The sequence below is a fragment of the Rhinoderma darwinii genome, chromosome 12, assembly GCF_050947455.1.
Source record: "Rhinoderma darwinii isolate aRhiDar2 chromosome 12, aRhiDar2.hap1, whole genome shotgun sequence".
Taxonomy (NCBI): Eukaryota; Metazoa; Chordata; class Amphibia; order Anura; family Rhinodermatidae; genus Rhinoderma; species Rhinoderma darwinii.
The window spans coordinates 78,316,180-78,334,503 of NC_134698.1; the positions used below are offsets into that span (position 1 = coordinate 78,316,180).

The following is an 18,324-nucleotide window of genomic DNA, read 5'->3' on the forward strand; positions in this document are numbered from 1 at the left end:
CCCAGGATCTCCTCCTTGTCTCTCAGTTTTGAAAGCCTTTCACCAGTGCGTGCAGGTTCACGAGGCGATGCATCCTTTTAAAGGAGAAACACATTGCCCTGTTGAGTGTCAGTCACTTGCCAAAATTGTTGGAAAAACTTCACCAAGCAACAAACTTGTATAAGTGAGGAGACCACCATCCACAACACAAGCAGCATGAAGGATGCATTGAACCTAGGGACATGGGCTAAGTCCATAGCAACCCAGGCCTAGGCACTTAAGCCCCAAGCCACCAGACTTTCATACTATCCTGCTCTCCCCAATGTGATCTAAAGTTTTTCTTGTTGAAGGTCTGATTACCCGTTTTTAAAAGAGGTGAAAAATGTGTCCTTGTAAGGCTGCCGTGCAGCTACCTCACAGCTTGCGTGATCTGAGTTGAGCACAGGAATCACTTCTGTACAATGTAGGTTCTAACCCCCATGTTGTCTCCCAGTGACCCTGGGCAGCTCCCCCTTTCCCAAAGTGCTGCCTATGGAGTGATGGATTCTGATACCTGTTTGAGTGATGAGTATATTGCTGAAATCTGTAATAATCTACTATATAAATGCAGCTGTCTCAAAAGAGACAGCTGCATAAGTAACTTTCTTTACATAATTAACTTTCCTTATGCAGCAACAATCTCATTGCACTGCCTCCACACCACTATAAACACCACCCCACAAAGTACTATTTTGACAATCCACACATAAGGATTTGAACCAAGGACTGCACAGAAGACAGTCACTGTTTAGACTCCACTTATTTACCACACCACCAGCTCACATTGGAATCTTAGCTTTCGTATTGTCCCCATAAGGCCAAATTAAATCATTATTTCCAGCAGGAATAAGAGCATGTCATCTCTGGAAGAGTTTGTAGCTGGCTCTCGGCAGCAGAGGTAGCGCACTGGTAATGTTCTCTGCTGATAAATTAGAAGTGTCAGAGACATGTTGGTTCTATGCCCAGGTTCTCCTCATTGTGTCTCAGTTTTGAAAGTCTTTAACCATTGCAGGTTCACAAGGCGAGGCATCCTTTTAAATGAGAAACACATTGCCCTGTTGAGCACTAGCTGCTTGCCAAAATTGTTGGAAAAACTTCACCAAGCAACAAATTTGTATAAGTGATGAGACCGCCATCTACCACACAAGCAGCATGCTTTGAACCTAGAGGCATGGGCTAACTCCATATCAAACCAGGCTTAGGCACTTAAGTCCCAAGCCACCACACTGTCATGTCGCTTCCATCCCCAATGTGATCTAAAGTTCTTCTTGTTGAAGGTCCGATTACCCTTTTTTAAAAGATGTGAAAAACATGCCCTTGTGCAGCTAGCTCACAGCTTGCGTGATCCGAGTTGACCATAGGAATTGCTTCTGCACAATGTGGTTTCTAATCTCCATGTTGTCCTCCTGGTGACCTTGGGCTGCTCCCCCTTTCCCAAAGGTGATTATGATACCTGTTTGAGTGATGAGTATATTGCTGAAATCTGTAATAATCTACTATATAAATACAGCGGTCTCAAAAGAGACAGCTGCATAAGTAACTTTCTTATGCAGCAACAATCTCACTGCACTGCCTCCACACCACTATAAACACCACACAGCAGAGTTCCCTTTTGGACAAGGACACACATCAGGATTTGAACCAGGGGCTGCAGAGAAGACACTTGCTGTTTAGGGTGCAGCTCAAGCACCAGACCATGAGCTCAAGGCTTTCTTATTGTTCCCATAAGACAAAATGGAATCGTCACTTCCAGCAGGAATAAGAACATGTCATCTTTGGAAGAATTTGCAGCTAATTCTCAACACCAGAAGTAGTGCACTGGTAAAGTTCTCTGCCAAAATATTAGGAGTGAGGAATGTGGGGGTTCTATCCCTAGGATCTCCTCCTTGAAGGCCTTTCACCAGTGCAGGTTTACAATGCAAGGCACCCTTTTAAAATAGAAATGCATTGCCCTGTTGAGCGTCAGCCGCTTGCCAAAATTGTTGTCACTCTTAAGCACAAGCAACAAACTCGTATAAGTAAGGTCTGAGGTCTGTATTTATTTAGGGTGCTTGTTCTGGGGTCTGTATTTGTTTAGGGGGTCTGGTGTGGGGACTGCAAACGTTTAGAATGTCTGGGTCTGTATGTATTCTATGATATAATCTGGGGTCCAAATTTATTAGTCTGAGTAAAAGGGGTTGTCCGGGCTGCCCGGACAACCCCTTTAATGTATGGTTCTGGGCCTTGGTGTCTAAATTTGTGTGTTTCTATAGAGGCTGGAAATGGCTGCAGAAGTGATGGGCAAAGATGTCTCATCAGGAGAAGTCGCCATAACGGTCTGCATCAGATGAAGAAGAAAAGAAAACGACTCCAATCAGAGAAGACATCACCTGTGAGTCACTGGATCTATAGGGAATCTGTCCCATCTCTTGACATGTCTGTTGTAGGAAATCCTTGTATTCTACATATCTTTGTGTACCCACAGGATTATTATAGTGTACCCATTGTCGAAAGGAAGTGTGATACTGTCAGCGATGGTTGGAGATTGTCAGTATATAGGAACACAGCTCTTTGACAAGGGGAATCTTAACACCCATTTGTCAATGCTCGCACAAAAAGGTGATGTTCACTATAGACAAGGCAGAGCGGCGGTGGGGAAGGGGGGCCCATGTTTGGGGAACAGCCCAGGGCCTATGGTCTACTTAATCCGCCACTGATGGCACTTGTTGGACTTTCTTGGGCACCCTGAAGCTTCTTCACAGCAATCAAACCTCTCTTCTTAAAGTTATTGATGATCCGATAAATGGTTAAAGGGGTTTTCCCAGCAGGGACATTTATAACATCTCCACATCATAAACGTCAGCTAGATGCGGTTACCACATCTAGGACCCGAACCTATCTCTTGAAGGGGACCCCTAAACTCCGTTCTACCGCTCTGTGTTGCGGCTGTATTAGGTAAATTCCGACCATAAAAAAGGTTATATGGTCTTGAGTTACAAAAACAGCGTATCTCGCTGAGCTACGCTGTTTCTGTAAGTCCCATACCACGGAATGGTAGTTACGGAAAAAGCGTAGCCCGCATGCTACGCTGCTTACGTAACTGCCATTCACTAATATGGGAGTTACGGAGACAGCGTAGCTCAGCGAGCTACGCTGTTTTCTTCTTCATGGTCGAAAATCACACGCATTAGCCACATCACAGATCGGAAGAACAGGATTTAGGGTGCCCCATTCTAGAGATAGGCGTGGGTCCCAGACAGGGCAGGACTTGGACTTAAAATCAGCCCTGACATTTTTAAGCACACAGGCCCATCGCAGGCCATACGCAGCCGCCAGTGTTGGGCTGGGACCACCTTTCAGCTATACAAGACACAGGTAGATTTATTAAAACAGATGTAAATGAAAAGAGGAATAGTTCCTGATCGCTCCAACTCCCATGAATCCACTGCGTTCCCACGAGAATAACGTTAGTGGATTTGAAAGGAATTTAGGTGTGGAATCAGGGACTTAGTCCTAATCAAATCCTGATTGCGTGATCATGGCCTAATACTGTTACATACCATTATACAATGCTAAAATATCACCATACTGTAATTAAATAGTATGATTTCAATTTCATATTCAAACACACACGCACACACGCACGCACACACGCACACACGCACACATGCACACACGCACACCCCAGAAGCTAGACACATGCTGCATTCGTGCCACTCACACCTAGGACACATGCACACCACTCACACTTATGACTCATTCACAGTACATATATTCACCAGAACCAAGCTCAGTACATAGATTCCGCATCAGAACCAAGCTCAGTACATAAATACAGCACCAGAACTAAGCTCAGTACATAAATACAGGATCAGAACAAAGCTCAGTTCATAAATACAGCACCAGAACAAAGCTCAGTACATAAATACAGGATCAGAACCAAGCTCAGTATATAAATACAGCACCAGCACAAATACAGCTCAATTTAGTACAACCCCTGCCGTATAGGTTTGTACGGCGTAAAACTACAGCTCCCAACATGGACCCAACAATGGTAAGGATATGCAGGGAGCTGCTGTTTCACAAAAAAAAAAAAAACATACCACCAATCATCTCGTTACAGATCATACAGTGACTACAGTACTGATTAGAGGCAGAATAAACATTTATATTAAGTGACTCACCAGTGACGATCTCAGATTCTAGTTGTTCTTTTTCTCTTTTCTTCTCCGTCCGGTCCAGACCTCTATGATGACTTCTGCCAGCCACGACCCATTTCTGCAGTTTGCCGCTCAGATGTCTTCAGCTACTCACTATTCAAACATTTCTGCACCTATAAACGAAGACAAAATTCTCATGGTGACACACACTGTAACCCTAAATATAATAGTTCCATAACCTGCGCCTCTAATTATAATAGCACCACACACTGTGTCCCAGATTTTAATAGCGCCATACACTGTCCCTGATTATAATAGTACCATACACTGTGTCTGCCTATTACAGTCAGACAGCAGTTGTTAGCTGCTGTGCCGCCCCCTTAGAAATGCTGTACCACTGCTCACCGACCCATCTGGCATTTGCCAGAACTGCCAGATGGCCAGTCCGGCCCTGGAGGAAACCCACCCGACACGGGTCGGATTTGAACCTAGGGCCCCAGCGCTGAAAAGCAACAATGCTTTCATGAGTAATTTTTTTTTAAATAGAAAAAAAAAATACATGGCAGTGTACAGGGTCGAGCTATTATGGGTGCGAGGTAGCAGCCTCACCTGGCCCCTGGAGCCTAAGGCTAGGAATTCATGGCGACTTAGGCCACCACACAGGTCGCGTGGCCATAGATCGCAGGCAATGAAAGTCAATATGGTCGCTTTGGGACCCTCAAGTTACCGCAACTGCAACACCACAGTCACAGGAAGTCCAGCAGGTTTGGAAATCTTACGACTGGAGTTGCGGTAACTATTAATGACGTATTACCTGCGTTGCGGCCAAAGTTGCCATGCAGCCCTACCCTAAGGGTACCCAAAAGACCCCTCTGTCCCATAAGAGGAGACCAGTACTATATGGACACATTATATTTGGTAGGCCCTTTTATGTATTTTGCCCCAGGGCCTAGGACCTTTAAAGGGATTGTCCAGTTTCAGCAAACTAATGTTTTGTTTTTTTTGTTTTTTTAAATAATTAAAAGTTCTAACATTTTCCAATATATCTTCTGTATTAATTCCTCATAGTTTTTAAGAACTCTGCTTGCTGTTATTCAGTAGGAACATTGTTTACTTCCAGTGGATAAAATTCTGTGCATGGTCATGTGATGTATACACAGGCACAGGACTCGTTACATGGTCAATCATGTCTGAGGGGGATCCACAACTGATACAACCTATTTAAAGCCCACAAAAAGACTTCCAACCTATAGAACTTGTTCTTCCTGTCACATATTATATGGTTACACATAATTGTAGATTAGAGTAACAAGACCAGGATAAGTTAGGTCTAAATACAAAGATTTTTCTATTTTATGGTGTTCTGCTCATGGACCATACCATTATTCTTACACCATAGAATGTTAAAATTAAAAATACTAGAATTATTATCTTTCAAATTTGGCAGTCATTAGGCTTCCCCTACGGCCCTGTTCACACAGAGTTTTTTGCAGGTGGAAAAATCTGCCTCAAAACATATTTTGACCTGCCTGCACACAGTTTGCCGCGTTTTTTAGCAGCTGCCATTGAGCGCCGTGGGCAAAAAACACTGCGAAAACTGCTTTCTCTGCCTCCCATTGATGTTAATAGGAGGTCAGAGACGGAAATGCCCGAAGATGGGGCGTATAGCTTCTTTTTCCCACGAGCGGTTTTTACTGCTCGCGGGGAAAAGAACGATGCCTCCGCCTCCGATTGAAATCCATGGGAGACTATTTCAGGCATTTTTTGGCGTGGTTTCCGCATCAAAAACAGCACCAAAATACTCTGTTTGACCATACCCTACAATTCCTGTTGTCCTTTCGTACATGACAACGGCAGCCAATCACTGGCCACTGTACTGATGTCACTATGGTTGACATCACCGCAGCAGTCAGCAATTGTCTGCCATGATAACATGGGAAAGCAGTGGAGGACTCTGGTTACTGGGTTAAAATTGTGTATAAATGATTTTTTTTTAAAAACATCCTGACGGGTACGCCAACTTAGACCAGACATTTTCTACTATAACGATCCAAAGACTGCAGATTTTGGAAAAATGCTATAGCTCTTTTTAAAACTTCTTGTGGCTGAAGGTAAAGATGAATTTGATATTTGTCGTCTTGCAGTTCAAATAAAAAATGTAATTAGTGTTTCATTTACTGAAAAAGTTATCAACTTTGGACAAACCCATTTCGTTAAAAGGTTCCCTCAACAAGAAGCTGATCAAGGGATGTCCCACTGCTGGGCTGCACAGCAATCAGATGTGATCTGTGGGAGAACCTGGCAGCAAGTGTCTAGTTCTCCTGCAGTGCCACCACAGGTGGAATAAATCATTACACTAGTCCCATTACAATCAATAGGCTGTCCAATGCACAAATATGTTGGGTCCTCTATGGAGAGGGATGCTGTTTGTAGCTTCTCTCTAACCTGGTTATTGGATGAGATGAGAGTCCTGAAAAGATATCCGTCCCATTTTCTCAATATATGCCACTGGCCCTAGTCTAGCATAGCGGGTGTCTAGTACTGCTGCATCTCCACAGGAGCATGGAGATGTAGTGTTGTCACTCGCTGTTGCAAAGTAATAACTGGACCACAGTGAAAAAATTGCAAAAGTTTTTCATTAGGGACTCCTAATTAATTATAGTGGGAAACTATAATTTGACAACGTTTCCCTTAAAAGAGCAGCTCCCTGGATACCTGGAAATTGAAGGGCTACAACCCACTATTCAGCAGTTAGTTTTGGTCACCTACACCGATGCTGGATGACAATCACTAATGGCTGCCATTTAAAGGGCCCGTAATGGTTGTCACTTTGTTTTTCATGGACCTTGAATGTCATAACTTTATATGGTCTCGCAGAGTCACATCCTCCCCCAACCTCAGCGGGAGGACAGGTAGATCAATAAATTTTTCATGCAATTATATTTTATGAAGACCTTTTGGAAAAGCCCTTTAAAGTCATTACCATTAAAAACCCAGAAAATGACATTATCAAGATACAAAGTAGAAATCGTAATGTAGCATTTTCTTCAAAGAACAGATTTTGGATGGGAACAAAAGAAAACTATTATGTAAAGATGTAATTCTGGGCTTATTATACTTACAGGAGAACATAAAACTCCCCACAAAATAACCATAAATTGTATATATCTAGAATTATCCTCACAGCAGAGCCACAACTTTCGTCGCACCAGCCAAGAAGATCAGACATAGTAACATATCCGCAGCACGGCCATTGTATAGCTGGCGGCCGCCGTTCGCCGCTATCCAGCTTCCCCTAGTGGCTGCCAGCATCTATTGCCTTTGTGCCGGCGTCCTGCACCTCCTTCCCGGGGACGCCAGCATGTACTGCTCCCGTCTGTGCCTCGCTCCCATAGGGTGCACGCACGCACCCTGGTGGCCTCTTAAAGGGCCAGCGCACACCACTATATTCTTCCCTAGCCTATCCCTGTCCTCCCTGTCCTACATAAGTCCTTCCTGTGCCTGTGCGTTGTTGTATCTACCCATGTTCGCTATTGCAAATGGTCCCCTAGTTGTATCCCGTATCCAGTAATTGTGTTTGTTCCTTAGCGAAGTCTAGAGTCGAGTTCATCCCCTGTGCCACGTGTCATCTGCCAAATGTCATCTGCCACGCCAAGTGTCATCTATGCCAAGTGTCTGCTACTCCTCGTGTCTGCTATGCCACGTGTCTGCCAGATCATCTGTCCAGGTACTCTTGTCCTAGAGACTGGTATTTACTATACTTTGACCAGCTGCTACTCCTCTACAGCGGAGCCGCCTAGTGGGTCCATTTACCCCATAGCCGTGACAACCATGGCCGGTCTGAGGGGTGTAAGAACTGTATCACGTGTTACTGCTAAAGGGGCAACACCAATAACCTGGTTGGGGGCATGTTACCACCACAAAAATAAAAATGTATAGCACTATCATTTATACATGGTATAGCACTGTCAGATTACTTTAAAGTGATTGTCCGGATTCAGCAAATTAATGTTACTTTTTTTGTATAATTAAAAGTTATACAATTTTCCAATATACATTCTGTATCAATTCTTCATGGTTTTCAAGATCTCTGCTTGCTGTTATTCAGTAGGAACATTCATTGTTTACTTCCAGTGAATAAAATTCTATCCATGGTCATGTTTATTGTGGTTTATTGTGGTGGCATCATTGTTTAGCAATATAGCACTGAATGGAAGGGTTATTTGGCCAACGTAATGGCACTATTATTTGGGCACCATACTGTATGATGCCGATTATTAGGCAGTGCACAGTATTGTTTGTATTTGTACACGGTCAGTACACCACATGAGGGAGGGGGCACTATCCAAAGCAAAATTTGTCTAAACCTGCTCATAGAGCTGTCAAAGAGTTGAAAATGTACCAAATTTATTATGAGGCCTTTTATTACATTTGGTGCAAATTACTCCAATTATCTCCTTTACTTACACGGGCATATATTACACCAGTCTTAGTACATGTGGGCCAATGTTCAGCAGAATAGGGGGGTCTCCTGTTCCTTGTTCTGCACCATGAGGCGGCTGGCGAGGGCTGCATCCAGATGTGGCGCTGCACATGGGAGTCTGTTGCATGGCATGATAGTCACTCTCCAGTTGAAGACACAAGACAATCCAACAACTATAATGGTACTTCCACACGGGATGGAAAAAAATCTGCCGAAAAGCCGCAGCTAAATCCGCACGTGTAACATGCAGATTTTGCTGCGGAACTTGTTGCGGGTTTAACGCAGTGTGTTAATGAGATTCAATAAAATCTGATCTCCTACGCTGCTACTGTAACGCCCGCAAATCCGGATGGAAGATCCGCAGTGTATCTTCCACAAGTGAATTTACGTTGAGGAGTTGTCCTAAGATTGGCATTTATCACCTATGCACGGGATAGGTGATAAATGTCTGATTACTGGGGCCCCACCAATCACTAGAACCGGGGTCCCGAGCCCCCCGTTCCACTTCATTGCAACGACTGCAGTAGGGTGGAGTTTGACTGCAGTGGCAGTCGAGCATGCACGCTGCCGCTCCATTCAAAGTCTAAGTCTATGGGACTGACGGAGACAGTGATAGGTCTCCATTAGTTGCGTAGACTTTGAACAGAGCTCAGGACCCCCATTCTAGTGTTGATGGGGGTCCCAGTAGTCAGACATTTGTCAGCTATCCTGTGCATATGTAATAAATGTCGATCTTGGGATAACCCCTATAAGTATTGCCTGCTAATGTAGCAACACGTGACGATGACTATGGAGCCTAATCAGGGGTTAAGCAGAAGCTAGCACCATATGGCGGCACTTTTACATTAAGGATGGCAGAGCGGGCACCACATCTCAGCCAGAACATAGCGCTGGCACAGAATTATAAGAATGGCTTGACAAGTCTCTATCAGGTTTACTCAGAACGTCATGGACCCCCCAAAGCCCTGGAGGTCCTGGTACCTGCCCAGTTTTGCTTGCTGCTGACGCCAGCCCTGCCAGTGAGTGACGGGCACAGACCTCATCAGCTCTAATGCCTTCCTTCAATAATTACATTCATTTTCGATGAAATTATCCTACAGAACAGCCGCCTTCTGTCAGCCACGCACTTCAGTAACTGAACAATAATTGAAATACTTAATTTTCAAGTCAGTTCTTTTCACTCTGTCAGTTCACATATTTTCTATTCACATCGGAGTTTATAAAATGTCTATCATTTATTATTATTCTCTGAGCCTTCAATATTTTAAAAGAGGCTCTCCACCTCTATATACTTTAAAAAACATATGATTAATATGGCGGCAACACAGAGAGAAGCCTGGTTTAAAGTGTCCCTCCGGTTGTAGTCCGCTGCCCGAATGGAGGTCGGGCATGGAGGGACGCGCCTTCACGCTGGGTGGTATGGTTACCTGGTACAACCGTACGATGCTCGGAGAGTATCGTGCACGACTCTTCTTAGATAGAATTGGACCCGTGCAGGATACACTCAAAAATACAGCTATGGACATGAAGACCAACATTGACTTTTGGGTCCAGATGGGCAGCTGTTATATTCACGTACTGTTCAATAAAGTAAAATACTGTGACCAAATTGATCGTGGGGCAAGCAATGAATTAAAAAATCCCTTAAGTGGATTTGCAAAAGCTAGAAGGACTATGTCTAGGCTTGGAGTGCGATGATCCCCTTCACAGATGTGTGGAGAAGGCAAGTGACAACCAACACTGGAGCGCCCCTACAGGAAAAATAAAGCATAGCAGTCGGCCTATTAAGAGTAAATAATGCCCCCTGATTATTTAAGGCCTCAGAACAGTTCATTTGAGAAGGATTAGTTAAAAAGTGGCGCGAACTTTAGAGGTGCACACTCAACAGCCCCTCGTGTTCCCGACCCAATACCCAGAATTTTATGTTGCGTATCTTTTACACAGCAGAAATAAAAATCCCTTTAGCAATCAATTTCATTGTGACAGCAAACACGGACTGATCCAGTTACACGAGAGCATTAAGAGACATATCATAAAACAGATATCCCCAAACCAGTAGTGGCCCATTCACCAACGGGACCAATTAAATCTTGTTTATGTTGTAGAAAAGGACTAAAATGTAAACCAAAACAAATCAATCAAAAAACAAAAATAGACCAAAAAGAGAAAAGAATATTCAGCAGATCAACATGAGGCTACGTGATATATCAGTTCAAGAATTTTTGGAGGGTCAAAAAAAGAGAGAGAGAGTCAATCATATGTGTTAGCTATACCCAAAGTCACAAAATTTATTTGGTTAAACTTGGGTGTGTGTAAAACAATTATAAGATATTCCTTCAGCCCCCCCCCCCCCCCGCCCTCCAAGTCCTCTGTTCTCATGGATCGCTGGTAAAAGATCTTGGAGATGGAGATAGAAAGGGATTTTAGTTATCGTCACTGAATATAATGTTTATATTGGAGTTAAACTCTAAAAAAGAATGTTAACATTGGAATTAAAAAAAAATCCCCAATAAATTTGTCCCTAGGGGTGAAGAGGGTCGTCCTCAAATTGATTTGGAATTCAGGTGGACAACAATTATGGGCACCTTCACTGCACCCATAAGGGTTGTCAGTCAGCCTTCTTTGGGTCCTAAATAGTAAATCCGCCTCATGAAACATCCCTTACATAATGCTACATAGCTAGACAGATTTGGCCATACATTTTAGATAGCTGTTGCCTGAACGCTCTTTCGGTCGACAACTATTCCTCCCCTCCCCCATACACACGTGCTCGGCTTGCATGTGTTCTCAGAAAGAAAGCCACTGCCAGACTTCTCTGGCTTATCCAAAACCAAACAAAAGGATCGGGAATATTGAAATTCAACATGCACGAACCTTCTCTCCACCGGCATCTGCCATCAGGGGAGAGGTGGACATCACCATATACATTAGATGGTCGGCCAGTCCTGCCGAAATCGGCTGCTTTGGACAATATACATCTAATGTGTGTTGCCAGCTATAGGTTCTCAACCGGTGGTATGTGTACCCTAGGGGTTATATACCATGTCTTTATGGGGTACTTGCATTGTCCTAATGCTGTGCTATGAACACGAAGGACACAGTGTATGATCACAGCCTTGGGGAACTTTGATGTACTCTTTTTGAGTTAGGGGCTACTTGACTTAGAATTTAGAAACGCCGAACTAGGAGAAGTGGGTGACAACCCCCATGAAATCTGTAATGGCACCTGTAATGGTTGCCACTAAGCTAACACAGTTTCCTCAGAGAATTTTTGACTCAAGAGTTTGTATTACCAGTGGGTTATATTTGTTTTGTTTTTTACTTTGGATGGAAAAGTTCTTTAATCATACATAGATTGTTATGACTATGAAAAAGAGCATATCCCTAAAACAGATGCCACCCTAAATGCAAATAGTAACGGATCTTGAGATAAAACAGTAAAAAAAAAACATCCCGTCTTTTCTGCGGGTTACAAAAAATGCACCAACGTAACATTACATGTAGTTACCTGTCCCAGAGGTTAGGAGATGATTTTGCGTGACTGTCTTGTAGAATTTTAGGTTGCCACAGACAGGTGGGTACCCAGGAATTTCGTACCCTGCAGCATAAAGGATAAACCATGGCTAGATTTGGCTCATACAGTATCAAACACCATCACCAGGATCTACTATGAAAATGACACAATAACTTGATGGATTGGTTGGGTCCATTACCTATATATAATGGAAGCGACATTTTATTGCTTGTACTAATAATCATGACAATGGAGATGGTCAGTGCAATAGTAACCAGTGTGAAGCTCTAATCCTTAGCAATATGTCTCTCTCTTTCTGTGTAGGGGACAATTCCCATTCTTCAGAAACCTGGGCCTATCCAACAGGGTACATCACCTGTGATCACTGAAGGGGACGTAACGTGCCTTGATGGCCTGGGCACCAAGAGCTTGAACCCTCGATCCCCCACTTCGAGGCCAGACCTATGGATGGATTCTCTAGTTTATTGTTTAGACAGTTGTCTGGCAGAATTATATGGGCACTGTATGGCTATTATTAGAGCACTATATGGTACACTATAATGGGGGTCAATAGAAGGTATTATACATGGTACCAACCGACCTAAGGTCAGCTCTGCAATCCAATGACATGTTAACCATTAACATAATCGATCATGAATGATTATTATCACAATTTATAGGTTTGCAAAAAAATTGGTAATTTTATAAGGCCTCAAAGTTGATTTTTATCAACCACTTACAAGACGATCATTTCTTGGGCCAAGCCAAAAAGTCACCATCTTAATTGACTGGATGTTACTGAGATATCCTACACCAGCAGCCAGTGAATTGTGCAAGTCTATCCTTGTGATAATTGCTTGACCCTACAGTTTCACTACTTTACAAAAAGTTGACCATAAATGCCTTTATGGTTCCAAAATTTGGTGCCATGATGCCTTGCTCAAGGCAATACTCCAACTCTCCCTAAGCTTGGCAGGTGTTAAAACCAAGAAAGGAAAATTTTATGAGAATTTCAAAAGCATAAAAAATCCTCAATAAATATGTAATATAGGAGTCATTCTCTTTGACAATTTGATATTGTTTCTAAGTAGCCTTTTCTTAGTTATATCTGTTCACCAACATGGCCATCAATACATATCCCCAGACTTCCTATGTTTCTGACCTTAGGCCAGTGATAAAACTCCCACTGAGTTGAATTTTTTCATCCAATAAAAGGAGTGGAACCAGAAGGAGAGAAAGGTGTAAAGGACTGTATTTTGTACTACTCCCGAATCAAAAACTGCATGTTAGACAACTATATGGATTTCTATTGTAATTCAAGTAGGGGAAGCTAGCTACTTCCTCCCTGACTTGTCACCATCGAACTACACTTCCCAGCATTCCTTGCTTCAATAAAGGTGACTACTAAGTTTATAGTTTCCAAATCATGGTGAAGACTCTGGTCTGTTTGACATGTCCCTAATGGACAGCTAAACATTTAATCCCTGATAAGAGATCATGTGTAAGGTTCAACAGAGATTTCCTCACTGTGATTAACTGCTCGGGAGAGCTGAGAGGTGGCACTAGCAAAACTCTCTAGGTGACCAGATGACTTATAAAGTAGCTCCATGAGAGTTAATATGGCTGCCATTGGTAGCCGTCAGACAGCTACTTCCTATCTAAGAGGCGGGAGACCTCTTTGCATACTGTAGTATGCATTGGCACCTTACAGCTTGGTTGAGAGTAATAATTTCAAGCAAGGGTGATACATTTTACAACATTTTATCAGTCATCACTAATCATTTCTGTCCAGTCATGTTGAATGATTAATAAGAATTATCACATCTAAACGAGTTGTATAAGTCTGTAATTTTTTTTGTCTTAAAAGCTATGTACACCTTTGAAATCTTTTGTATTTTTTTTTTTAATAAAAATGTCTATCACTGTGTTTTGTGGAACTTTCTAATTACTTTTTATAAAAAAATATTTTTACTTGTTGGAGATACAGCTGCTTTATATCCTGTATACAGAGCAGCTGTATCTAGGGCTGAGACCTGAATCCATCAGGTCAGCGGGACTAACTGGTTCAGTGACAGCGGGAAACCTGCAGGATTGAGCCGTTACCGATCACATCTGAATTCATAACTTAGATGTGATCAATAACAGGTGGATCCTGCATGTCAGAGACACGCAGGACCCACTGACACTGAACCCCGTCAGTCCCACTGACCTGACGGATTCAGGTCTCAGCGCAGGATACAAATTCTCTGTATACAGAATACAAATCAGCTTTATCTCAATATGTAAACACTTTTTTGTTATTGAAAAGTATTTAGAAAGTTGCACCAAACACACTGATAGACATTTTTATACAAAAAAAATAATTTTATGATTTTCAAAGGTGTACATAGATTACACTGTAAATCTTAGTCTAACTGGTAGATTACCTTGACTGCATGAAACGATCATTTGGAAGGTGTTACAATGTCACTTGCCTTATTTTGAAAACATGTATATACAAAGCATATGCCACAAACAAAGCCACAGAGATATAAGCTGGTCCATAGACAAAACATAGGCACATGCTGATATAATGAGGCATAATGACGGAAAAGTACATCTACAGCTCCTGCAGATATTGCTCACACATTTACACAGCGGTTAATTAAACTTAGCAAGGTAAACAGAGGTGATATATCCGGAAATGACTAACCCAGGAAAAACGTTACATAGATCTGATACTTGTTGGAATAAAAGGGATATAATGGTACATACAAAAAAAGATACACAGTAAAGACATTTGTAAGAACATATTTGTAGATCCCTCCCAGGATGGAGCACAAACTTCATGTTTACTTTACCATGGAAGGAACTTCAGGCTGTCAGTATGGCAAAACTATGCCAATATGCACTCTAATAACAAGAAATATATACAAGAATATAACCTATAATCCTGCCCCCTACATACACGAATATAACTACTATAATACTGCCCCCTATATACAAGAATATAACTACTATAATACTGCTTCTATATACAAGAATATAACTACTATAATACTGCTCCTATATACAAGAATATAACTACTATAATACTGCCTCCTATATACAAGAATATAACTACTATAATACTGCTCCTATATACAAGAATATAACTACTATAATACTGCTCCCTATATACAAGAATATAACGACTATAATACTGCTCCTATATACAAGATTATAACTACTATAATACTGCCCCCTATATACAAGAATATAACTACTATAATACTGCTTCTATATACAAGAATATAACTACTATAATACAGCTCCTATATACAAGAATATAACTACTATAATACTGCCTCCTATATACAAGAATATAACTACTATAATACTACCCCCTATATACAAGAATATAACTACTATAATACAGCCCCTATATACAAGAATATAACTATTATAATACTGCCCCCTATATACAAGAATATAACTACTATAATACTACCCCCTATATACAAGAATATAACTACTAAAATACTTCCCCTATATACAAGAATATAACTACTATAATAATGCTCCTATATACAAGAATATAACTACTATAATACTGCTCCTATATACAAGAATATAACTACTATAATACTGCCCCCTATATACAAGAATATAACTACTATAATGCTGCTCCTATATACAAGAATATAACTACTATAATACTGCCCCCTATGTACAAGAATATAACTACTATAATAATGCTCCTATATACAAGAATATAACTACTATAATACTGTCCCCTATATACAAGAATATAACTACTATAATACTGCCCCCTCTATACAAGAATATAACTACTATAATACTGCTCCTATATACAAGAATATAACTACTAAAATACTTCCCCTATATACAAGAATATAACTACTATAATACTGCTCCTATATACAAGAATATAACTACTATAATACTGCCCCTATATACAAGAATATAACTACTATAATACTGCCCCCTATATACAAGAATATAACTACTAGAATACTGCTCCTATATACAAGAATATAACTACTATAATACTGCTCCCTATATACAAGAATATAACTACTATAATACTGTCCCCTATATACAAGAGTATAACTCCTATAATACTGCTCCTATATACAAGAATATAAATACTATAATACTGCTCCTATATACAAGAATATAACTACTATAATACTGCCCCCTATATACAAGAATATAAGAACTATAATACTGCTCCTATATACAAGAATATAACTACTATAATACTGCTCCCTATATACAAGAATATAACTACTATAATACTTCTCCCTATATACAAGAATATAACTACTATAATACTGCCCCAATATACAAGAATATAACTACTATAATACTGTCCCCTATATACAAGAATATAACTACTATAATACTGTTCCCTATATACAGGAATATAACTATATACAACATAACTACTATAATACTGCCCCTATATACAATAATATAACTCCTATAATACTGCCCCTACATACAAGAATATAACTCCTATAATACTGCTCCTATATACAAGAATATAACTACTATAATACCGCCGTCTATATACAAGAATATAACTACTATAATACTGCCCCTATATACAAGAATATAACTACTATAATACTGCTCCTATATACAAGAATATAACTACTAAAATACTGCTCCTATATACAAGAATATAACTACTATAATACTGCCCCTATATACAAGAATATAACTACTATAATACTGCCCCTATATACAAAAATATAACTACTATAATACTGCTCCTATATACCAGAATATAACTACCATAATACTGCTCCTATATACAAGAATATAACTACTATAATACTGCCCGTATATACAAGAATATAACTACTATAACACTGCCCCCTATATACAATATATCTACTATAATACTGCCCCCTATATACAAGAATATAACTACTATAATACTGCTCCTATATACAAGAATATAACTACTAGAATACTGCCCCCTATATACAAGAATATAACTACTATAATACTGCCTCCTATATACAAGAATATAACTACTATAATACTGCCCCTATATACAAGAATATAACTACTATAATACTGCCCCTATATACAAGAATATAACTACTATAATACTATCCCCTATATACAAGAATATAACCACTATAATACTACCCCCTATATACAAGAATGTAACTACTATAATACTGCACCTATATACAAGAATGTAACTACTATAATACTGCCCCTATATATAAGAATATAACTACTATAATACTGCCCCTATATACAAGAAGATAACTACTATAATACTGCCACCTATATACAAGAATATAACTACTATAATACTACCCCCTGTATACAAGAATATAACTACTATAATACTGCCCGTATTTACAAGAATATAACTACTATAACACTGCCCCCTATATACAAGAAAATATCTACTATAATACTGCCCCTATATACAAGAATATAACTACTATAATACTGCTCCCTATATACAAGAATATAACTACTATAATACTGCCCCCTATATACAAGAATATAACTACTATAATACTGCTCCCTATATACAAGAATATAACTACTGTAATACTGCCCCCTATATACAAGAATATATCTACTATAATACTGCCCCTATATACAAGAATATAACTACTATAATATTGCCATCTATATACAAGAATATAACTACTATAATACTGCCTCCTATATACAAGAATAACTACTATACTTCCCCCTATATACAAGAATATAACTACTATAATACTGCCCCGTATATACAAGAATATAACTACTATAATACTGCCCCCCTATACACAAGAATATAACTACTATAATACTGCCCCCTATATACAAGAATATAACTACTATAATACTGCCCCCTATATACAAGAATATAACTGCTATAATACTGCCCCTATATACAAGAATATAACTACTATAATACTGCCCCTGTATACAAGAATATAACTACTATAATACTGCCCTCTATATACAAGAATATAACTACTATAATACTGCCTCCTATATACAAGAATATAACTATTATAATACTGGCCCCTATATACAAGAATATTACTACTATAATACTGCCCCTATATACAAGAATATAACTACTATAATACTGCCTCCTATATACAAGAATATAACTACTATAATACTGCTCCTATATACAAGAATATAACTACTATAAT

General features: G+C 40.0%; 1 protein-coding gene across 5 annotated transcripts in view; it reads right to left on the reverse strand.

Moving 5' to 3' along the window:
- Positions 1-18,324, reverse strand: part of BEGAIN (brain enriched guanylate kinase associated) — a 123,377-nt gene that overhangs the window by 73,475 nt on the left and 31,578 nt on the right. For 4 of the 5 annotated variants that reach the window (XM_075844233.1, XM_075844234.1, XM_075844236.1 and 1 more), the window contains exon 2: positions 12,149-12,238. The exons of the other annotated variant lie outside the window; for it this stretch is intronic. In XM_075844233.1, coding sequence (XP_075700348.1) covers positions 12,149-12,238 — 90 coding nt within the window. The remainder of the gene's footprint in view (positions 1-12,148; positions 12,239-18,324) is intronic. 5 annotated transcript variants of the gene reach the window in all.